General features: G+C 42.2%; 3 protein-coding genes across 5 annotated transcripts in view; 2 read left to right on the forward strand and 1 right to left on the reverse strand.

Moving 5' to 3' along the window:
• The window catches only part of itga10 (integrin, alpha 10), a 29,368-nt gene extending 21,334 nt beyond the window's left edge, over positions 1 to 8,034 (forward strand). The window contains exons 9-30 of one of the 2 annotated variants that reach the window (XM_080470738.1): positions 603 to 768; positions 2,080 to 2,153; positions 2,240 to 2,384; positions 2,503 to 2,651; positions 2,796 to 2,939; positions 3,039 to 3,245; positions 3,319 to 3,449; positions 3,887 to 4,053; positions 4,162 to 4,304; positions 4,391 to 4,501; positions 5,247 to 5,332; positions 5,421 to 5,562; positions 5,680 to 5,772; positions 5,893 to 5,969; positions 6,169 to 6,258; positions 6,355 to 6,439; positions 6,660 to 6,773; positions 6,845 to 6,952; positions 7,055 to 7,168; positions 7,247 to 7,342; positions 7,428 to 7,541; positions 7,622 to 8,034. In XM_080470738.1, coding sequence (XP_080326864.1) covers positions 603 to 768; positions 2,080 to 2,153; positions 2,240 to 2,384; positions 2,503 to 2,651; positions 2,796 to 2,939; positions 3,039 to 3,245; positions 3,319 to 3,449; positions 3,887 to 4,053; positions 4,162 to 4,304; positions 4,391 to 4,501; positions 5,247 to 5,332; positions 5,421 to 5,562; positions 5,680 to 5,772; positions 5,893 to 5,969; positions 6,169 to 6,258; positions 6,355 to 6,439; positions 6,660 to 6,773; positions 6,845 to 6,952; positions 7,055 to 7,168; positions 7,247 to 7,342; positions 7,428 to 7,541; positions 7,622 to 7,675 — 2,610 coding nt within the window. In that variant the 3' untranslated portion in view covers positions 7,676 to 8,034. Of the gene's footprint in view, positions 1 to 602; positions 769 to 2,079; positions 2,154 to 2,239; positions 2,385 to 2,502; positions 2,652 to 2,795; positions 3,246 to 3,318; positions 3,450 to 3,886; positions 4,054 to 4,161; positions 4,305 to 4,390; positions 4,502 to 5,246; positions 5,333 to 5,420; positions 5,563 to 5,679; positions 5,773 to 5,892; positions 5,970 to 6,168; positions 6,259 to 6,354; positions 6,440 to 6,659; positions 6,774 to 6,844; positions 6,953 to 7,054; positions 7,169 to 7,246; positions 7,343 to 7,427; positions 7,542 to 7,621 lie in introns of both variants that reach the window. The other variant, XM_080470737.1, reaches the window with a different exon arrangement.
• A 54-nt stretch (positions 8,035 to 8,088) lies between these two features.
• On the reverse strand, positions 8,089 to 14,861 carry polr3c (polymerase (RNA) III (DNA directed) polypeptide C). 2 transcript variants are annotated; one of them, XM_080470739.1, is made up of 13 exons: positions 14,173 to 14,861; positions 13,156 to 13,302; positions 12,255 to 12,519; positions 11,781 to 12,091; positions 11,561 to 11,665; positions 10,586 to 10,759; positions 10,449 to 10,500; positions 10,307 to 10,367; positions 10,079 to 10,229; positions 9,442 to 9,543; positions 9,308 to 9,357; positions 9,033 to 9,182; positions 8,089 to 8,281 (listed from the first exon to the last, which is right to left on the reverse strand). In XM_080470739.1, the coding sequence occupies exons 2-13, from the start codon at positions 13,300 to 13,302 to the stop codon at positions 8,200 to 8,202; spliced, it is 1,650 nt and encodes a 549-aa protein (XP_080326865.1). In that variant the 5' UTR covers positions 14,173 to 14,861; the 3' UTR covers positions 8,089 to 8,199. The 2 variants fall into 2 exon arrangements, with proteins under 2 accessions (XP_080326865.1, XP_080326866.1); XM_080470740.1 differs by having other exon boundaries at positions 14,182 to 14,296.
• rnf115a (ring finger protein 115a) lies at positions 14,329 to 22,603 on the forward strand. Its single transcript, XM_080470741.1, has 9 exons — positions 14,329 to 14,456; positions 17,039 to 17,097; positions 17,348 to 17,402; positions 17,621 to 17,904; positions 18,032 to 18,100; positions 18,187 to 18,259; positions 18,359 to 18,452; positions 20,353 to 20,468; positions 21,478 to 22,603. Exons 1-9 carry the CDS (start codon positions 14,379 to 14,381, stop codon positions 21,595 to 21,597), a joined length of 948 nt encoding a protein of 315 aa, XP_080326867.1. The 5' UTR covers positions 14,329 to 14,378; the 3' UTR covers positions 21,598 to 22,603.
• Positions 22,604 to 22,621: the final 18 nt, after the last annotated feature.

Genomic DNA, 22,621 nt, shown 5'->3' on the forward strand with positions numbered 1-22,621 from the left:
GTAGAAAGAAACAGCCGCAGCAGTTGACAGACTGAGTGGAATTTTTCAGTTTCTGTAAGATGTTAATGTCCATGCTTGAATGTAGACTCTCTTGCCGTTACACTCTACACCCCACTCGGTCTCCTGCCGTTTGAAAACAGAGGATTTCCTTAGTTTGCTTGGCAGCCGGAGTCAGAGGGGGATTCTTTGGGTTTGGTTTCTCATATGGAATTTTCTCATTTGTACTTCAGGCGTTAAGCCATAAGCTGTTTCTGCTGCCGTTTGTCTTCAGCAATCTGTCATCTCTTCACCTCTCTGCGAAGGCCTGCGCTCCTCGTTTACAAACCTCCGGGGGCTGTCATTTCCTCCTCATCTTAGGCTTTCTGGTCAATTTGTTCCCTTTACATATTGCTTAATTACTTAGTACAGCTCGTAGCGGTAATTTTCTACTTTTTACTTCACTCACCATCTCTTTTACATCAGAAACACTCAAATACCTGTGTGTATTTTCTTTTGCCTCCAGCTTAATCCCTCAATGTTTTATTGACCTTCTGTTACCTGCTTATATCTTTACCATCTTTACTGAAATGCTTTTTTTTTTTTCTTCCCACGCTGGAATTCAGGTTCTGGGTCACTACATTCGAAGACAGCAGGACCCTGAGACGTTCATCAATGAGATCAAGTATATCGCCAGCGACCCTGATGACAAATACTTCTTTAATGTGACCGATGAAGCTGCACTCAACGACATTGTGGATGCCCTGGGAGATCGCATCTTCACTCTGGAAGGTGATTTTTTTGATGAATCAATTCAAGGATATCATAGTGTCTGAAAGCTTTGTGTCCAAAATAGCTTTTTTTTGCAGTTTGGGGGTTTTCACCATAGCTTGTTGTTGTTGTTGTTTTACTGCATGGTTGTCAGTGGAAATGAATGAGTCTGTCCTCGTCGAATGAAAACTGAAGTGAAAGGCAACGTGAGAGTGACAGAGATGGACGTGACACAGATTTAGTTATCTTTCATTTAAATATAAATAACTCATTACAACTGGTAACATTTTAAAGATGCTCCAGTTAAATATTTTTGTGAGCTTGTTTCTCTGAAAACAGTTGGAGAGCTGCTGTCTCTCTGCCCTGCTCCCCGAGGAGGCTCTTAGTTGTAGGAGATGTTATCCTGCCTCCACAGTGCTACCGGTGTAGTTACAGCCCCAAAAAAACACAAGCTCAACTTCATCAGAGTTGTCTTGTTTTTCTGAGCCGTTCTGTTACTACTTCTGCTCAATGTCACTGTCATTCAGTCAGTTTCTTTCAAGTACATGTGTCATGCCGAGATCTGCATGACTGCTGAATGTTGCGTCCCACTTATAGGACAGTGTGCAGCGGTGTGCTTCCAGCTGAAACGATCAGACGTTAAAAATGACCGATTGACTCGAACTGACAAAAATGTCTTTACTTCACCATCAAACTTCCAACTGACTGATACAGCTTCAGCCAAAACCAAATGAATCAGCCCTTAATCTGATCCACACAGTGTTTACAAAGACTACTGTGTTGCAACAATGCAACTCCATAGTACACACATGCTACAACTCCAAGTCAGTAGTTATTTCTTTAGTCATCAGTCGAACAACTTTTGAATCAATTCCTCAAGAAACATACATGCAGTAGTATTGTTGCATGATATCATGCAGTTTACTAGTTATTATACTTTAGCAAAGGGAGAAATCTTTATATTAAATGTCTGGTTACGACTACAATACTATTTTACCATTTTGATGTGTGTACTTTTATTTGAGTAAAACACAATGAAAAGAGGAGAGTGCTTCAAAGCTGAGAAGATTAAAAATAAATTTGGTAAAGGGAGTGTACGGCTGTCAGCAGTGACGTGAGAGGAAGGTTGATGAAAAGCGATGCCACCCTGAGAGGTAGAGGGACATGAGAGAGGAAGGGACTGGAATAAAGGAAATGTCTGCACACCTACAGTCTTCAGGGTGAGGCTGCTAAGAATCGGCTCCCGAGAGGGAGAGGAAGGAAGTGGAAGGGAGGAGATGTGCAAAGAAAAAAAAAGATGAGTCAGGGAACTGACTTGTTGTCCACCTTCAGGCACCCTGGGCTACAACCAGAGCTCGTTCCACATGGAGATGTCTCAGATCGGCTTCTCCACACACACTCTGGATGTAAGTTCAAGATGTTATCATTCTGGGTCAATACAAGTTTGTCCTAGTCACCATTTTCTCATTCATGCACTGCTCTGTTTGGACAGGATGGTATTCTGTTTGGGATGGTGGGTGCATACGACTGGGATGGTGGTGTTTTGAAGGAAGGGATCAACGGACCGATCATCCCGCCCAGAGAGGCCTTCGAGAGCGAATTTCCACTGGAGCTCAAAAATCATGCCGCTTATCTAGGTACTCACTAATCATGGCGTTTAGCATAAAAATGACCTGTTCAACTGCAGTATAACTATTTCTTTAAGGGCATGCATTAGGTGTCAGTGCCGAATGATGTGCATTTATTTGTTTTCAGGATACACAGTGTCATCTGTGATGGTGGGTGACTGGAGGAGGCTGTATGTCGCTGGCGCTCCTCGGTTCAAACACAAAGGCAAAGTCATTCTGTTTGAGCTGAGTGATGATGGAGATGTCAACATTGTGCAAGCGCTCAATGGAGAACAGGTGAATATCTTCTTTTATTGCGCGCTCTCTCTCAATCCACTCAGCTTGTTTTGTGTCCTGCTGAAAAGTTTGTCATTTTTCTGACAGTAAAGAAAGACCTCCACCTACTGGCAGTAAAATGAAACCACATGTCTTTGCCTTCAGATTGGCTCTTACTATGGCAGTGAAGTGTGTGAGCTGGATATCGACCAGGATGGCATCACTGATGTCCTTCTGGTTGCTGCTCCAATGTATCTCGGCTCAGGGAACAAGGAAGCTGGGAAAGTCTACATCTACACCCTCAGCGGAGTAAGACAACAGTGGCATGAGTCATTCTTCTTCAATATTATTCCTGTTCATCTCCAAATGTTTTCCTTCTTACCTTCAACTCTTCTCTGTGTCTCCAAGGAGGAGGTGTTTGTGTCTAACGGAACATTAAAATCAGAGGAAAAATCCCAGGATGCCAGGTTTGGTTATGCTCTGGCAGCTGTTCCGGATCTAAACCATGACGGCTTCACTGATCTGCTGGTCGGCGCCCCACTGGAGGACGAACACCGGGGGGCCATCTATGTGTTCCATGGTGATGGTATCTACATTACCCACAATTATAAACAGGTAGCCCACCTTTCATCTACAATGACACATGTCACATTGTGAACAAACTAATCTTTTCTCTCCCTGCTCACAGCGGATATCGGGGTCATCAATCTCCCCCTCCCTGCAGTATTTTGGCCGCAGCTTGAGTGCTCGGTTGGACTTGGATGGAGATGGCCTGTTAGATTTGGCAGTGGGAGCACAAGGAAGTGCCGTGCTGCTCAGGTGGGTGGACACAGAGGGAAAGTCATTACATGGAGGGGATTTATCTTATAGCTGAACGCACTCCAAAAAAAATAAAGCTACTCAAAACACATGAGACTCATCAAATAGTCGTTTGTCCCAACCTCTGGAACCATTTGGAGGGGGGTCGCCGGAGATCACAGACGGGGCCTGAGGCTTTGCATCCCTCTTTCATTCATCCATCCATCGTCTTAACCAATGGATTGCAGGATGCTGTAGCCCATCCCAACAGACTAATTAGAGAATAATCCCTGTACAGAGAATCAGACAGTCACACACACTCACATTCAAACCCATGGGCAGCTAAGAGTGACTAGTTCAAAGGCACCTTAATTCCAAATCTAAATAGATGAGCAGAATATTCCACTTTACATGGTCAGGGGGATATTTACTTACTCTTTGCTCCGTCCTCTCTGCAGTTCTCGAAGCATCGTCCAAATCAATGTGAGTCTGTCCTTCCAGCCGCACTCCATCAACGTCATTCAGAAGACCTGCCAGAGGGGAGGCAGAGAGTCGGCCTGTCTGAATGCGTCGGCCTGCTTCACAGCAGTCTCCCGCTCCCCTGGACCAAACAGCAACAGCTTTGGTTGAACCTTTTATTCTTTCATAAGTTCTAATGACTCTTGAACACTGCCGAGGCATTCAAGTCATTCAAAGCGTTCTTCTTCTGTCTCTGCCACTTGTTCCCTCTCAGATTTGTGGGTGTCGGCCATGTTGGATGACAGGAAGATCTCTGCGCGAGCGCTGTTCGACGACAGCTCACACAGACAGACCCAGCTGACACTGCCGGTCCACACGGCAAAAACTGTCTGTTACAACCTGCCTTTCCATGTCTACGTGAGTGTTGCTACACACATGTTGCATGTCATTGCTTTTCATGAAACGGGATGAAGATTTAACATATTTATGTGCCATCAATACAGGACACAGCAGATTACATCCGCCCCATCAGCTTCTCACTACGGTTTAAGATCAACAACACCGAGAGCGGTCCAGTGCTGGATGAGGGCTGGCCCACCATGGTCAAGAAATCAGTGAGTGCAGAAATAACAAAAATAACAGAGAAATAAAAAATTGAGGAAGAAGATTGTAGCATGAGCCAAATTTCTGTTTCTTTAAAATCCTAGCTAATAGACATTATTGTGCACATTTTTGAGTTATGTTTGGCAGTTAAAAGATGGTCACACCATTTGATATTTTCTTTAGATTATCACCTTATTTAATTTTTTTATTAAAAAAAAAAAAAAGCAGCAGCATCACGTGTATGAGAAAGGTGAGTCTAATGGTTAACCTCGCAAAAAGATAATAGTTATATGTGAATGACCACCAGGTATATAGGGCTACAAATACAAATTAAAAAGTGTTTAAGTGTCTTTGAAGGTCAGCAGTCATTCTGCTAACGTCATATATCAGTTTATCACAAAGGTCAACATCATCATTGATGTTAAATTTGAACAACAGCGTCTTACTTTGAAGCTCACACAGAAACCAAGTTCTGGTAGAAGTTAAAACACAAGATCGACAATCTGCAGCAGGCTTGATGTATTCGTTCAGTGTGACAAACAAAATGTCAGTAGTTGAATTGACAAGGAATTGAGTAATAGGAACTCAGCTTTCCTGAAATGTGCCCTTTTGATTCTTATGTTAATGGTTAACTTGATAGAAGGGGTAAGTAATTTTAACCTTTGGCCTGACTAAGACTTTCCTGCCCTGCCAGCTTCCCCTCTGCATTATTATTCCTTAAAATGAACTATATAACACCTCCACTGACACTTACAGATCCCCTTCTTCAAAGACTGTGGTGAGGATGATGTGTGCACCACAGACCTGGTGCTGCAGGCTCACATGGACATCTCTGGAACGAGGTACAGGCCATTTCAGCTCTTCCTCTACCCTTTCTTCTAGACCAGACTTCTCATCCGTTGTTCGCTCTCTTTTGTGTTTTCTCCACAGACAGAAGCCTTATGTGATTCGCAGCCCTCGTAGGCGTCTGGCAGTGGAGGTGCAGCTTGAGAACAGACTGGAAAACGCCTACAACACGAGCCTGACGCTGCACTATTCACACAACCTCCACTTCTCCAGCCTGAGCATTCGGGTAAAGCACACAGTTACTTGAAAACACATGTAGCCTCACGTGTCGGCAACCGCACACGTGTCGACATGCGATGTCTAGCAGATCCTCTTTTATTATCTCCATTTTCTTTCATCGTAGGAGGATGCCCACTTTAAGATCGAGTGTACAGCACTAGGCTCAAACAGCCACTCGTGTAACGTCAGCTACCCGGTGTTTCGCTCACAGTCAAAGGTACGATCACTCTGAGAAAATAGCTCCATCGCTCTCTTGACTCGGCCCACTCGCACTTCACTTCCTCCAGGTAACGTGCTACTTTGACAGGTTGTTCTCTCTTTTCTGGTTTGTCTGTAGGTTAACTTCATGCTGGAGTTTGAGTTCAGCTGCACATCTTTGCAAAGTCGAGTGCAAATGAAGTTGAATGCTGCCAGGTGACATATAGATTTAATTTTATTCTTTTTTAACGCAAAGTTAAAAGTACATTAAACAACCATTTTGGCTTTAAAGTGAATATATTGGACAAGTTTTGTAATTTGTGCAATTTTTATTTTGTATTTTAATTTCAACCGGGTTCAAGCTATAGTCCCTGATCATGTGTTGTCCTCTGAGCTGTGTCTGTTTGTCTTGCAGTGACAGTGTGGAGCGAGAGGAGACTTTGGGGGACAACAGTGTGCAGCTGCAGAGTTTTGTTCAGTATGAACCAGATCTGTTTGTCAGCAGGTTTGTGGGCAGATTTCATGGGATAATTTTTTTTAAATATCTTTTCTTTGTACCAATGTTCATGTGCTGTCGTCTTTTCATTATTTTTCTGTGCAGTGATTCTAATTTGAACCGCTATGAGGTCCACCCGACGCGGACAGTGTCAGAAGCAATCGGGCCAGAGTTTCACACACACCTCAGGGTAAAGATGTGTTAAAATAGAATATCATGGGAATCTTATTTCTAAACAGGAAACATTTAAAATAAATGCCCTAAAGCTTTTTTTGTATGTAATTGTGATAAATATGGCCTCCAGTTAGAAATAATAGGCTAAATAGTTTTTTTTTTGGAGGAAAAAATGTTTTACTTATGACTCTAAAATTAGTTTCACAACTTGAATTCAAATGTGTTGGCGTTTGTAGGTGCAGAATCTGGGCTGCTACTCTGTCAGTAATCTGGAGCTGCGACTGCACCTCCCCTCCGTGGCTGCAGGAGACCGAGTCTTCATGACAGTCACCGATGTCTTCTCGTACAACGTGAGCGGCACTTCTGTGCATTCTGTGTCACATTTCTGGCTCAGGTCTGACTTATTTAAATCTCGCTGCAGGCCACAGGAGTGAACTGCAGCATGCTGAGCGATCCCATCCAGCTGAAAGCCAAACAGAGGGACGTGCGCCCCCTCCACCCTGAAAACATGGTGCAGAATGACATACTGGTGAGGTCCTCTTTGTTGCACCCGAGCTGTTAAAACCCTGCAGAGCATCACTGTATATGTAAACGTGGTTTATCTGTGTGCCTACGTTATCTCCACATGTAGAACTGCAGCAGGTCCTGGTGCATAGAGGTGGTGTGTGAAGTCCAGCAGCTTCTGAGAGGGCAGGCTGCCATCGTTCGCATCAGCCGCAGAGTTCATGACGACTTTTTCAGAAAAGTGAGTTACACAACAGATGCTCACATCTTTATCCTGTGACACGAGCCTTGGTCACGACGTCTGCGCCTCTTTCTCTAGGCCAAATATAAGTCAGTGAAGATAATCAGCACATACCACCTCGCGGCTCAGGAGACTAACTTCATCACTCTGGGCACAGGAACTGTCTGGAGGGAGGTAAGGCTGCAGATGGACTCAAGAGGCATAATGAAGGAAAATCGTGTCCTTCTCTGATTATGTTTCCCTCCTGGTCTGTCTCCAGACTGTTCTGGAGGTGCTGAAGGGCCGAGCTATTCCCATCTCACTCTGGATCCTGATTGGTAGCATCATAGGAGGTCTGCTGCTACTCGCGCTCATTATATTTATACTATGGAAGGTAAGAAGCATCAAGGTTTAAACTCACTGCTCATTTATAAAAATGATGAGAATGTGACATGAATGTAATCTTCTTCTCAGCTTGGATTCTTCACACGTAAACAAAGAGGAGAGGATGAAAACCATGAGGACTGAGCTACAATTTTACTGCCATGACAGCAGCTCTTTATCACGATGACTACCAGATGAGTGGAGTCCGCCTCCTACCGAGCACAGAGACGGTCCTGGGATGGGACTCAAAGATGTAGGTTCAACGGGACTCTGAGGACCAAAGCGAGCATCACGAGGGTCCAACAGAAATGCACTACCCACTATTTCCAGGGTCGGGGGCACTTATGTAAATAATCTTTTTTTTTATTTTAAAAGGAAAGTGTATTAAACCACAACCTCTTCTATTTAACTTACAGGCATTTTCATGGTTTTATAATTCAATCACTTGTTCCTACAGTTTTTGTTTGTTCTTTAATGTAATTAAAACATTTTTATAGATTTGATCTCTTTGTTTTTTCATTGCTCGCCCCGGAGCTCAAAACAACATAAAAAACAACTCAGAATTCAGATTTTATTCTTCTTCCTACAAAAACATCCAAACCTAAAAAAAACTATAAAACATTCACGGCAAAAAAAGTGATATCTGGGAAGTGTCACAAATAACTGACTCAGCTGGATGCGGAGGTGGAGTTGACGTAGGACTCCAGAAGAAAGATGGTTTCATCAACTTGGTTTTCTGCTGAATCTAACCTGGTGAAAAAAAGGAAAAGCGTTCATGTTTAGTTATGTGTAAAGCACCTCTCAGACAGTTAAATGTAGTTTAAAAGGGACAGAGACATTATAAAACACATAAAGAGATACAAACAAACATATCCACCACAAATACGTACGCCCGTAAATCTCAAGTCGGCTCAATAAAGATTTGGACTTTAGCAGGAGCTTCAGTTCTGTACACAATCACTATGGATTTGAAATGAAAAAAGATGGTATCAGTTTTGATCCAAATTAAATTTTACTTCTTTCTGAGGAGTGATTTCACCAGTCAGCCCCAAAGACAGTGACGGCTCTGTACTTCATCTTTTCCCTGAATACAAATACACACTCATAGACCTAAAATACCAAACTTTTATCTGGAGGACACGCCTGATCATCGAACAGACGAGCAGCCATTTGAACAATTACTTCTGGTTTTATCAGAGGGTAAGTATCAGACTGCTTACTTGATTTGGACGTGAATAGCCTCAAGTTAAATGTAGGTTTCCATTTAAAGAACATTTCAATTGATTCATTTCAAATCCATTGTGTGTGCTGAGCCAAAACGTGGAGAACAAATATCTATGGTCCTTACAGTACAAGTACTTTAGCGTACAGAAAGGAAATAGAGATAATACACAATATATATATATATATATAAAACACTTAGTCATTAAATAGTTGTATCAAAAATTGCAAAAACATTAACAGACTCATCAGAGGCAGGGTTTTAATTCTGAGCTCCTACTTGTTAACATGAAGCTTTAAGGAATCGAGCTGTTGCTTTTCAGGAGCTGTGATCATCTCCTCCACCTCGGTCAGCTGCTCGGGCTCGGCCCCGCTGGCCTGCAGAGACGCCAGAATGGCTTCAATTCGCTGAGATTTGTCCAGGAGGCGCCTGCAAACCAAACAAACCCAATCACCCTTCTCATCTGTGGAGCAGTGTGTGAAAACAAACCTGAACGTTGATTACATGAAATTAACTGGCCTGAAAAAGTTTAAAATAACTCATGAGAGACTCACTTGCTCTCTTTGGTCTCAAACAGTCGTCGCTCTATGAGATTGGCCACAGTCTACAAAACAAAAACAACCACAGACACATTAAGAATAATTTGTATTTTCTTTTCATCCAGAGCTCCGAATGTTCTCTGTTGTACCTTAAAACAATTCTGCAGCAGCATCCGGGCTGTCGGGAGCTGATTAACAGTGTAAAGATAGAAGGTGCGAGACGGAGCGTAGTCAGGGGTCTTCGGGACTTCCTAAAAAATATATATATATAAAAGTTGTTGTCAAGAGAAGTGGAGGTGGATCAGAATTTCTTTTAAACGAATCATCAAGTATCCAAATGGGCACTTTATGCCATTATCTGAACAGTGATTCAGAAAACACATTTTGCCAAGTGAGCATTTAAAATATCTCATCCAATTAGTGACAAAAGATAAAAAAAGAAGAAGAAAAAAAAAGTCTGAATCACAAACTTCAATTTCCATTTCTTTTCATCCAGTCACTCGTCTACTGGCACTTTATTTTTCACATGGAGAAATTTAGTTATCACAGCAGCTCCACATAGTGCACACGACAGTAAAAGTTTAGATATTGTGAATGTATTTTTAAAAAAAAAAAGAATTTTCTATGACATTCTATTGGATATTCTATTGTTGAGATGCACTTGTCATTAGAAAACAACAACAAGCTTGCACACACTAATTACATAAAAAAAAAATTTAGCCGCTCTTTCTTGCTGTGTGACTGTGTTGTGTACCCGTCCTGTAATTCAGTCCATCCTGCACACACCTGCAGTTGCACAAGGTTCTGCGAAAGCAGCGTGTACAGCATGTCCTTCGCCTCTTTGGCGGGAATCATGGCGAAATCCTCCACCTGCTTCTGCTCCAGGTGGCGTTTCCGCAGCAACAGACGAAAGATGCGAGCGGATCGGGAGCCAAATCTGATGAGATTCAAAAGAGGGCGGATTAAGAAGTTTGCCGACGGGACGACTCGCGCTGAAGATCCACAGCGACTCACCTCTCCTGCACCGCAGACTCCAGCGTGGCTCGCGCCAAGTTAGCCAGCGATTTGTGTAGATCTGAGTGTCGAACTTAGAAAAGCAACTTCGCTTTCTATTCCACACATTAAACGGAATGAACCGTTTCTAAAAGAAGGATACTGACAACAAACATTCCTCCTCCACTTTCACCAGCCTTCCCCACAAACTCCATCTGAAGAGAAGAAACAAGCAAAAGAGATGAAATAAACTTTCTGACTGGTTAAAATCACAGTTCAACTACATTCTGTGGTCGTTACCGGGTCGTCCACCAGCAGAGTGAGGTACTGGTCTAAGATGGGTCTGGCGATGTTGTAGGCAACGGGAAGGGACCTGAAGATCTCGTTGGCTGAGAGGGGCTTCGTGCAGGGGGCCGTGGGCGACGTCGTCACCTCACTCATCCTTAACATGGTTCTCACGATTTCACTGCTCGTCTGAAGGTCAGAAAAAAGATCCAATAAAACACAAAAACAACTATTAAACTGTGCCAGTGTGCAAACCATCAGAGAACATTCAAGCTAAACTGCACCCGTTGTTAGAATAAAGCTCAGAAAATGTTAATTAAATAAAAAATGTATTGTTCTGTCAGTTATTTCTTCACTCACAATATCTAAATACAATATTTGTGTCCTCCAGTAAAAAAAAAAAAGAAGTTTTCAGTTTCTTTGTAATAAGTCTGAAAAAATATGGACGTTTAACTGCAATTATGTGGAGGTTTTTTTTTTATGTGTAGATAAATATATGGGAACATGTTCAGGCAGTCATCTCCTTTAAAGGGTTTTCTATAGTTTTGAAGGCAAAAGAAAGTCATTAACTGCACTAAAATGACTGTGCTATTATAATAATAATAATAATAATAATAATAAGGATAAGGATAATAATAATAATTCACATTGTCCAAGTTAGCCTAGCTTTAAGAATACCGGAAAACTCTAATATTCTGCTTTTTCCAACTGAGGGCCACAGAGAAACAGACAGTTACACACCGACGGACTGAAACAGGGATTTTAGAGACACCAACAAACCTTCAAATTGTTTTAAAGCTCTAACTTGAGTATAAGACAGGGAGAACATGCAATCTGCACAGAAAGGCCTCAAAGCTCAACCTGGACTGGAACTGGCAACATTTTCATTATGAGTAATAACCACTACACATACAACTTTTTTTTTTTTTTTTAAATACTGGCTGTACTTTCAAATATAAATGACAGATGTGAAGCATGTGTGAGCCTGACCTGGTCCAGCTTGTTGGCTACAGCGCTGATGATGGCCTGGTCTCTAAAGTGCTGATGGAACCGCTCAAAATTCACCTGCCAGTATATCCCCTCGTCACCATGAGCCTGTGCAGAAGAAACCAGACGCAACGGAGGTCAGAAGGTTTCACAAGCTGCAAGTAAAATAGAATGTGTGAGAGGCGTGACAGAAACGTTTACAGCAGCGAGACTCTTCACTGACCGATGAATCCATTCTGGCCCGTTTGGCGCTCCTTTGCTCCTCCCCATCCTCGATGGCCAGCTGGCGTTTTCCTCGCCCAGTGAGCGTCACTTGAGGTACTTTATAGCAGTCGGCGAAGCTCTCTGGTGCGGGCGGGGCAACGCTAACGGGGGCAGAAGGGGTACCGGGGATGGCGGGGGGTCCTGCAGCTGGACTGGTGCCGTCTTTCGGTGATGCTGCTGCTGCAGCTGGAGGACAACGCTGGAGAAAATGAGTCTCCACCAGTTTGGAAAAGGCAGAGGACACTTCACTGTAATCCATGCTCCGCCCCTCTACAGGGAAAACAGAGAAACTTGCTGTTAAATCTGTTGCTGGACAAAATAAAATGGGTATTTCAATTTGTATCGACAACCTCTGATCTTAAAATAACCACAACTCAAAACATTGAGAAAACGGGAGTTAAATTTAAAACGTTTGACTGAAAGAAACACTGACCTTCCATGTTCTGTGTGAGACGGTCTGCAACCGTCTTGACCGTGCTGCTCAGCGTCATGTGGCCTCTCTGTAATAGCTCCTCTATGATCAGCTCTCCCGTGTCGCCGTACAGCGTTTTGGCCGTGTAGATGTAACGAGGGTAACGAAGTATCCTCAGGATGAGGTCGGAGCTGGTTCGATACTCGGTGGGGCTCCCGGGTCCTTTGCGGCCCGGGCTGTACAGACAGATCCCATGTTGGACGAGCACACACAAAGACTTCTTCACCTGGAGAAGGAGGAAAGGAAAAAAAAAAAAAAAAAAAAGGAAAAATGCGCATCACGGATTATTAGCGGCATATTTAACTGTACATTTTAATGATCGTTCAGAATGAAATGAAAAAGTCCTGCACAAGAAATAAAGCTGATCACTATATCAGCTTTATATAAGCTCAGTCTTGGCATGCTTTCACTTGTGAATCCCAACAGCACGGGTTTGTCCGCCAACACTACATTTTAATATCAGTGTGAAAACAACAATCCCAGCTGAAGCCATGCATTGCCAAACACTCGGTCTGTGCAGCAGACATGAAGCTTCAACAAGTGTTTTTTTAACCTTATTTGGACCAAAATGTCCAAACTGTTCATTTTCCGAGATAACTTACATTACAAATATGTGACATGCTGGAGAGTCTCGTCTGTAATTGGGCGGTCAAACTGCAGAAGTACTTGAGGCCGTCTTAATGACAAGTATATGAGTACCCTCCATTTCTCAGCTTTCTGAATTTTTATTTTTCCTTAAACAGCTTCTGAGTTACATCTATAAATTCTTAGTTTTTAAATCCTCTTCACAGGATAGCAATTTAAGGGTTGAATGAGGAACTGGACTTCCCAGTGTGTGTGTGTGTGTGTGTGTGTGTTGTACCAGCTTTAGTGAGACGCCAGTTTCATGAAGGATGGTTCTCAAGTTTTGTGCTCCACTTCTAAGCAGGTGCCTTCCCACTTTCTCCACCACCTCTCCAAAGTGCTCCCGTAGCAGCAGACTACACAGACGCACCTCCTGGGAAGTCATCTGCACAAACAAAGAAGAAGAAAAATGAAGGATGTAAAGAAGAAAAGTCTGGAAAAACAAAGGGTGACTTTAAGATTTAAAACCTGCATCCGCACAACAGCCGACATGTATTATCCATCAAAAGAAACCATTCTGTTACTAATATTAGCAGTATTGCATTTTACTAAAATTCATTAAAAAAGACAGCTACTGCACGCAATGATGTCTCCAAATCTTCTAAATAGTTTAAGTGTATGATGTAAATTGTGTTTTTTACAATTAACCTAAATACTTACAAAATACACTGCCAGCTGTTTTTTTTTTCAGAACCAAGTCACTTTTTCAGCCTTTTGTGATCCCTGTGTAAAGACTACAGACAATGTGTACAACTGTAATATTTCCTAAATTGTACTAAATCACAAGAGTTGTTTTAAAAATATTCAAGTTAAATTAAACAAATGGGACTGCACAACATGTTTGAAATGTCACATGCCTGAAATGTAAAAACCCAACAACAAAAAACAACCAGAAAACACCATGGTGACATACAGAAGTCCTACAGGTACAGGATGACCACATGTGATCAAGTAATAACAAAAAGCAAAAGGAAAATTAAAAATACATGGCGACACATATCAACAATCATTGATGACGAAGAGTCCCAACATGACTACTGTCACAAGCTGGATGTCAAGCTTTACATTGAGTAAAGGTCACTGAAGTGCCAAAAGGACAACAATCTATCATTGATTGTTACCACAATGCATCAAGTTTGTTATTGAGCTGTGATAGGGTGTGCTGATGGTGTGGCTTTGTAGATAACCCAGAAGACAACACGCGAGCGTCATGTCGTCAGGATGTAGACGTATAACTGATAAAGTTTAAACAAACCTTTCTCACTGAGTTGTTTCAGGACATCCACGCTCCAGAGCCCAGTCAGTCCACAACAGCTCCCCTGAAGCGTCCCCCCAACGTGAGGACCCTGCACGCGGACACTTCCGGGATTCGCCGCGGTGCATGCCGGGCTCGAGGCGGACAGCTGTCTTCAGCTCGTGGAGGACCGACGTCACTGTTTGTGTGCTCGTCTGCTGGCCAAGATGGCGGAGGCTGCGGCTGTTACCCCGCATCGGTTTTTCTGTCACTGCTGTAAGGGAGAAGTGAACCCCAAACTCCCGGTAAGTCCTGCGCCTTTTCCGCCCTCCTCTCACCCGCTGCTGTCAGATACAGACGGCTGACAGCTCCGTCTTTGTGCGGTGAACCGCCAGCCTGGCTCGCCTGTCCCTGCTAAAGCTCAGCTAGCCTGTTAGCAGTCAAGAGCGTCTGTTGTTGTTAAATCTCCAAATAAACTCGAACCAGCCTCACATCCCTCATCGGAATCACAACTTTAAAACCCAAAGGGGCCAGATTTCGCCAGACGTGTGTGTTAAAGTCGATTTGATGAATTTGCTGTGTTTGAAGCGTTGGTTTGACAGCTCGGAGATCCTGTGTTGTTGTATTTTTTACCAAAACAAAAAAACAGAGACAAAATGGACTATTGGGGTTTTTCTGTCTGCGTTTATAAGAATTAGTCCACGTACTGTGGCTTTAGTTTTTGTTTCTGTTGTCAGGATAAGTTCGGGGATTTTTTTGGGAACATACTTTAGTGTTTAGTTTCAGTTTTGAAGCTAAATATGACCTTATGATAAAAGTCCAGGCACAAATATGAACAACATTTTTAACATTTCTATCAACATTTAGATGCTTTTTAACATATTTTCCACAGCCTACCTGGATTGATTATTCTTTTATTGCAGCATGTGGTCAATCTTTTGGAACGTTTTGTTGAAATAAAGGATTTTTAATGTTGCTCTGTTACTTTTGTAATACTGTTTGATATAGCTTAAAAACACACGTCGAGTAATCCATTGATTAAAATGCGGCTCATTGTTATGATATTATTTTGCCTGAAAGATTAGATCTCAGACGAGAACACTATCCGTGTTTGAAACTGGAAACAACCCAGGCTCATATCACAATGGCTCATATTTGTCCCCAGAGGAAATCTTATGTTGCCATCCATTGTGTCTTATTCATATGGTAAAATCCAATAATAAGAGGAACATCCATAATGAGGAGAGACATAACAGATAAGTAAAACTAAAGAAGTGATGATGATTCTCACACTAAGCACTCCTACAATCAGCCTCGGAGTAAATTGTAACTTCAATGAGGCTGTAATGTTAATTAAATGTTATATGTGTAAGATATATGATTTGAGATGCCCATTCAACCTTTTGAAAGGTTAGTTTTATTTTGTATTACGGCTTAACAATCAGGCAGTTACTACATTACTTGTTCTCACAATAATTTAACTACATATTATTACCGGTTCAAGTCCGGTTTGATGCATGTGTGTTTACTCTGGTGTCTATTTGATATTCATGACTCTTAGGTCCTCGACTGGGCAAAAACCTGCATTAATATATTCATTAACTTTTTTTCGAGGTCAAATGTTGTTGTTCTAGCAAACAGATTGGAAATAAAAAGTGAAACATGATTACAGTCTAAGTAGGTTTGTTGGTAAATATTATTTGAACAAAACACATGAATAAAAACGGTGTATTTCAGTTAGTCTGTGTGGCTGTCAGTCACCATGTCAGGAAGTCGGCAAAGCAGACTGCCTTGTCAGCTGAATCTTTATTTTTATGGTATAGCGACGGGAATTTCCAGGCTGGCTGGTCACTGACTTTAAACTGGCTCTGCTGTCTTTCACACACTCTGTCCTGTGGCATGTCTTCAGAGAGCCAACTGATTGCAACACCCAGAATTATCACGTCACGCTACTACGGTATGTCCCAAGGGGCGTCTGACAGTCATGAACCCATTTAAAAACACTGACTGGATACCCTGTGAGCAAATGACGTGCTACTGGCATGAGCCCTTTGTGCTGACTGCAGTTTTTTTTAACCAATTCTGAGCATGAAATTGGTATTTGGTAACCAGATTTGTAAGCCAAGATAAAAGAGATTGCTGAACTGTCTTAAAAGTTTGCTCATGGTATTACTCTCCACAAAGAACAACGTGTAACCTACTTTTTCCACGACGTATGTTGTATAACAAAGGTATTAGTCTCTTCTCTTTTAACTGTATGTGCACAATGAACCAACACTGGTGTTCATTATACTGACTGGCAGCGGTGTTTCCTCATTGTGTTGCAGTGGTTTCTCACAAACCAGCACACTAGGTGTGGTTGGCAGACCAGCTCTCCCTTCTCGGACGCATTCATATAACACTGGCTGATTAAAAAAAATGTGCTGATCATCCATTATTTTTTTAACGAACATTGTTTTTTGTCTTCTGTTTATCTTTGTACACATGTAACAGAAAATTCATCCGAAACGTATCACCTCCTTGTTATTTTTGTAGAAAGTATGACTGAAAAATCACAAAGCCTTAATTCACCCTTAAAAATCCCCGGAACGTTAAACTCTCTTCCCTGAAGATCAACAATCAGTTGATCAATAAACAACAGCTCTTTTACATCCAGTCGTGTCTGTCAGTAAATCTGAATGCAGAGATGAATAAACATTCATCAGTGTTAGCACAAGCGTGAGAGTTTCTTGCTGCTGTTTGTGTTATCTCCTGTATATTCAGAGACAGTAGATGTGCCAAAATCCTAACATTTGAATACTCGCCCGAAGATGTGAGCATTTAAAATGAGCCGATCCTCAAACGTGTTTGACTGTCATGTGACTCAGCGTATTGTGACTCTTTACAGGAGTACATCTGTCCACGATGTGAATCAGGCTTCATAGAGGAAGTACCAGAAGACTCCAGGTATGGAAGTTTGGTGTGTCTGCTTCAGTTTTGCAGACGGCACATCATGGCATTACATGTTAGTGCTGGGCTAAAGAAGAAAAAAAAAAAAAAAAGAGAGCGAGAGAGAGCAGATTCATGGATTGAAGAAATGTTATAAGTGTGCCGTTGAAGCTCACGCTGCAGTTTTTATTCCAGACAAACAGTGAAGCTTAACATGTGTACAGGGTCCAATGCCTGATGTTGATAATGTGTCTTGTGTTTGTTTCAGCCTCCTAGAGGGTGGAGCTAACGGTCTCGATGACACAGCCACACAGTTTGCAGAGGTATGAACTGATATGAGGGGAATAAAAATGAACACAGAATCAAAAAGCTATATAATGTTATTTTCCTGACGGTCTGTGCTTGTTGTCACTAATCTTTCTTTTAATTTCTTTCTCTGACTTCTTTTTTTTATTTTTTATTTTTTTATTCTTTCCTGCCATTTCAATCTTCCATTTCAATCTTGCTGTTCCTTGGCTGCGTGATCACGACATGGTTGTAGCTGTGGCACCTCTTGTTACTGGAGCGGCCTTTCACAACAGACAGTGACACTCCTGACTCAGAACCTCGGCTCCCTGGTGGACGCCTGGGGAGTTTCAGTGACCTGGCAGGGTTGGGAGGGGGGCCGATCGGGGGATCCGTCCCAGCGGGCCTTGGAGGGCCTATGGGCGGTCTACTGGGAGTCGGGGAACATTGGGGCCCGGGACGCCCACCACGTCTCAACAGCCAGAGGAGATACCGGTCCGGAGGCAGCAGTCGGCCAGACCACTCGCCTGCAGTGGAAGGGTGAGTAACTAAAGTAACTGTCTGGTCCCGCCACCTCTCAAACTGCCACAATGATGCTTCTGCTCCTGCGATTGGAACTGTTCTTCCGTTTGGCAGTGACACTAACTCTTGTGTTTTTCTCCGTCAGGATCGTACAACAGTTTCTTGCTGGTCTCTTTGCCAACTCCGGAGTCCCTGGCTCGCCTCCCCTCTCTTGGTAACGTGACTTCCCGGCTGCATCACTGTGTCGGCGCTATTTAAATGCTGTTTGTCACCATCTCGGTTGCACTGTGTCTCCATCAGGACAGGGATGTTGCACTCTAACCCAGGGGATTATGCGTGGGGGCAGGGAGGGTTAGACGCTGTCATAACACAGGTGAATCCAACTTTTCAAAACTCATTAGCATGTCCGTGATCCTGTAAACTCTTCTTCACTCATAAATATGCATATATATGTGTGTGTGTGTGTGTGTAGTTACTAGGTCAGTTGGAGAACACAGGACCTCCTCCAGCAGAGAAAGAGAAGATCTCCTCTCTCCCAACTGTCAATATCTCTCAGGAACAAGCAGGTGAGTTCATTTCCTCACTGCCTCATCACGTTGTGTCCGTGTAGTACTGGCTGCGCTGCTGCCAGTGTGTCTGGAGGGTTAACCCTTTGTGTGTGAAGATTTGAGGTAGTTGGTTTACTGAGCAGAGGTTCTAGGTTTAGGCAGTTTAAGTGAAATCCTGAAGCGACACAATGTTTTAAAAACAGGCAATGTTGTCGAGTGTTGTGATAATGATATGATTGGAGATGGATAAACAAATAACCACTCACATGATGATGTTGTTTTGCTATTGATTTACACTTCCTAATAACAGGCTTGTGGTTTCTCTTCGCCACAAAGTTTTTCTTTGCCCACATTTTCTCATCTGGGTCCGTTCGGCCATCACAATGCTCATTCTGCTCTCTGTTCCCACCTTCCGCAACCTCTGCCACTCGCATCCACGTAGACGGAAGGCCTGGTTGGCCAACACCATCAGTTTTAGAAGAATGAGGGCAGTTCTTACTTGGAGTTGTGTGCTGCACAATAAAATTGGAGCCATTCAGACGTTCTTTCTGCAGGTGTTACATGATAAGTAGCATTACATAACAGGCTGGTTAAAAAAAAAAAACAACCTTGGCACAGTACTGTATGTTACTCTTATTGATATTGTGATCAGAGTCATTTAGGATGTTTTGTGGAGCCCTATTGGAGTGTTACATTTTTCCTGTTGAAGTCACTTGTGCTTTATGATTTCCAGTCATGTTAATCGTGCTTTAAAAGTTGTTCGTAACATTTTAAGTTCAATTTTAAAATATATTTACACCTGCAATGAGAAAGTTACTGTGGGAGATGAGTTTGTTTTCTTGGTCAGAATTGGATATTCTCGATTGAATTGTCGAGATGCAGTGAAGCTGGAATTAGAAATGACTTGGAGGTTCTTTACTGACTGTTTGTGGATGGCGGGCCGGGGGAGCTGTCTCTTTGTGCTCCTGATGAGATTGCTTCAGATTTAGATTTATTATGTTGGATAGAATTTTGGTTCATCCAGCAGTAGATGTCAGTGAAATAGTGCACTACAGCAGTTCGGTTCAGTGGGGCAAAGAAATTGCCGTACAGCCAGCTGCAGCATCGCAAAGCAAGAATTGTAAATAATTGTATTTGCATACACAAGAGTGTGTTCACTTTAAATTTTTCATTTGAACATATGAATTTCAGTTTGAAATGAGGGATTTTTATTATAAGGATGTAAGACATTGCACTATTTTTCTAACTTTTCCAGTAAGCTTTACTACATTTTACCTGAACCATCCTAAACCAGTCGGAGGCATAAAGGTGTCATAGTTTGTCTGGAAGGTACTGAGATCCCAAACAGGCCTGCAGAAGTGACACCTACTTCTGCAGTCCAGCCAAAAATAAGCCAATTATAAATTTGTCATCTAATTAAAAGTCTGTGCAGCATGAAATGACTCCCGGGCTTTTACGCTGACGTCTGCCAAGAGTAGCCACTGAAACTGTGTCTGTTTGGGACAAAATGCCCATTAACCTTGACAGTATCAACAGGTTGTTCCATAAATTACTTGAAGATGACATCTTTGGTCCGTCACCTCCTCCCTGCTATTCTTTCCTTTTTTGGGGGGGGGGTCCGTCCCTTTCTATGCTCGCTGTTCTATTTTACCATTCAGTTCTGTATTCTTATGTGCAGCAAAGCCTTTAAATATGATTTAAAGCCTTCAGCCTTTAAAACTGACCTACTGGGATGAATTACACGCGTTTTTGGATCGGTCTCTATTTTTTTAATGATCCGGTGCTATATTAATCGATGTACACACAGGTTGGGTTCCTCAAGGAGACTTAAAACATTCAGAAGTTTTATTGAGATACTGATATTCATGACCAGAAATCCTATTTGAACCATTAACCATTCCCACCGTCTCTCCCGCAGACTGCTGTATGGAGTGTCCAGTGTGCAAAGAGGACTTTTCAGTAGGAGAGCCAGTCAGACAGCTACCCTGTAACCACTTCTTTCATTCAGACTGTATAGTACCATGGCTGGAAATGGTGAGTAGCCACCTTTTGCTGTTTGAAATAATGGTACACATTTACATATTGTTATTCTTTCCATATGAACAACCAATTTGTTACATATCAGTCTCATATTCAAAGTCTACAGCCTATACTAGAACCCCATAAGTGATTTTATAGTTAATTCAGGAAGGGAGCAAATGTTCCATTTTCCCAAAAACATTCTGACAAGTGTATTTCTGTCCAGGCTGTAGAGAAGTCCTTGAGACAATTGCTTTACCTTTTGTCATTTTAAAAATTTATGACATAATGATGAACCCAGTCAAGGTGGAGCTGAAACTTTCAATTATTTGATTGAAAAACATTTTTAGAACTGAATTTATTCTCGGTGTAATGGAGACAATTTAAAATGATTAAATAAACTTGGTAACTGTTGGAGACTATATATGAAGACTCTTCAAATAGAAGAGAAGTTGTGTTTCATTTCCTCAGGATCCCCACTTAAGAATAATAAGTTACAGTTTGAAACATTATCAAATAATGTTCACTTGGCTTCATGTGTCAGTAGGGCTCATCCTCCCACAGTTAGAAAACACATGGACTTGTTCTCTGACTCCTTTAACAGCCACAAACCAGACTGAAAATCTAATCGGGGTAAATGGAATTTCGGAAGTTTTGGTTAATAAATGATCAAATGATCATCCGTGTGTGGAGATTTCCATCTGAACAGCTGAACTCATCTTGTCCACAAGTCTCTCTTTAAGGTCAAATGCAGCATTGCCATGGTAATAGGCTATTATGAACAACCATGACCTATAGAAAAAGTAAAAATAGTGAAATTGTGTTCACTTTAACAGAATTAATGAAAAAAACCCGTGGTGCAGAGAACCACAGAGACGCATGCAAATGTCGCTTTCATTCAAAGCAAAAGAACAGCTTAATTGTCATGTAAAGTAGAACTAAAATAAAGACCCTCCCCCCATCCCCCCCGACCTTGTGAGAAACGAGCCCAAAGCTCATGCTGTGTGTGTGTTGTGCTCTGCAGCATGACACATGTCCAGTGTGTAGGAAGAGTTTGAACGGAGAAGACAGCAGCAACCAGCCCCCGTCAGAGTCCCCCTCCCTCTCCATGGACCCCCGCACACAGGAGAGATGGTCCTTCTGAGACGCCCACCCGTTCCCCTCGCCCACATCCAGCAGCACACCGGGAAAATTAAACGTTTTCTCACTTTCCTGTGTTTCTCTCCATCACCATGTCAGTCTGACTTTTTGTATTTTTAATTTTAATGCCTTTCTTCTCAACCAGTCCGTTGGGGTCTGCTTGACCTGTAATTTCTTTCATTTCTACCTAAAATTAAAAAAAAAAAAATCAACCTAGATCACTGTCCTAAAAAAAACCCCAATGTCTTCTCAACTTCCACCCCTCAGAAATGTTCCTTTAAATGTACTGCTACACCACGCTATGGTGGAGAAATGCCAGACTTTACGTCGATTCCATGCCCTCGTTTTCCATCCGAAGATTAGCAGAATCCTGCATCTGAGCCCTGTAAGGCCTATGGGAAGACTGTAGGGGATACTTTCTCTCTCGGCATAACAACATGAACACCTATAGCTCTGAGGTCTACGTCTTATGAAGGTTAGTGTTTCCACTCTGTTCAGGATCAAGTCAGCTGAACTGTTTATATTTTACGGTAGTGTTCTTTGTCGGATTAATTGTAAAAGGTGTTCATGTTATTTTGTCCGTGCGCTCTGTGGTGCGTTTACGTCAGTAAAACCCCCACAGAGTGTTTTTCATGACAAGCCATTGCCGTTTTATGCCGTCGAAACTGTAGGTTTGGAGGAAAAGGGGGAATTCCTCGCAGCTTTCAGGACTCGGCGTACCGAAAACGTCTCCTTCAGCTCGGCCCCTCATCAGATACTAGATTAAAACATATTCCTCCTGGTGTGTATATACATTAAAACCAACGAAATCCCTCTGTCATTTTTATTCCTGTTTATGGCTGTCTTTTTGTTTCTCATCACTTTTTGATGTAAATAATTTTAGTCCAACTTAAGGTTTGCAAAGTTGAAAAAAATAAAATGAGAATGGAGACGCAAATGTGAAATACCTGGTTATCAAACTGTATATTATATATATGAAAAAAATGTCTATGATGTATTAATAAATTGACAAAAAAACAACTGTTGTA

The sequence above is a fragment of the Lipophrys pholis genome (genome assembly GCF_963383615.2).
Source record: "Lipophrys pholis genome assembly, chromosome: 9".
NCBI lineage: Eukaryota > Metazoa > Chordata > Actinopteri > Blenniiformes > Blenniidae > Lipophrys > Lipophrys pholis.

What these genes read in the sequence shown, in the direction of transcription:
- rnf115a (XM_080470741.1), top strand. Translation starts at nt 14,379, where the DNA reads ATGGCGGAGGCTGCGGCTGTTACCCCGCATCGGTTTTTCTGTCACTGC. An exon ending in CAGCCACACAGTTTGCAGAG is followed by an intron (nt 17,403 to 17,620) that starts GTATGAACTGAT and finishes ACATGGTTGTAG; the next exon opens with CTGTGGCACCTCTTGTTACT. An exon ending in CACTCGCCTGCAGTGGAAGG is followed by an intron (nt 17,905 to 18,031) that starts GTGAGTAACTAA and finishes TTTCTCCGTCAG; the next exon opens with GATCGTACAACAGTTTCTTG.
- polr3c (XM_080470739.1), bottom strand. Translation starts at nt 13,302, where the DNA reads ATGACTTCCCAGGAGGTGCGTCTGTGTAGTCTGCTGCTACGGGAGCAC. An exon ending in GGGCCAGAATGGATTCATCG is followed by an intron (nt 11,666 to 11,780) that starts GTCAGTGAAGAG and finishes TCTTCTGCACAG; the next exon opens with GCTCATGGTGACGAGGGGAT. An exon ending in TGCTGCAGAATTGTTTTAAG is followed by an intron (nt 9,358 to 9,441) that starts GTACAACAGAGA and finishes TTTGTTTTGTAG; the next exon opens with ACTGTGGCCAATCTCATAGA.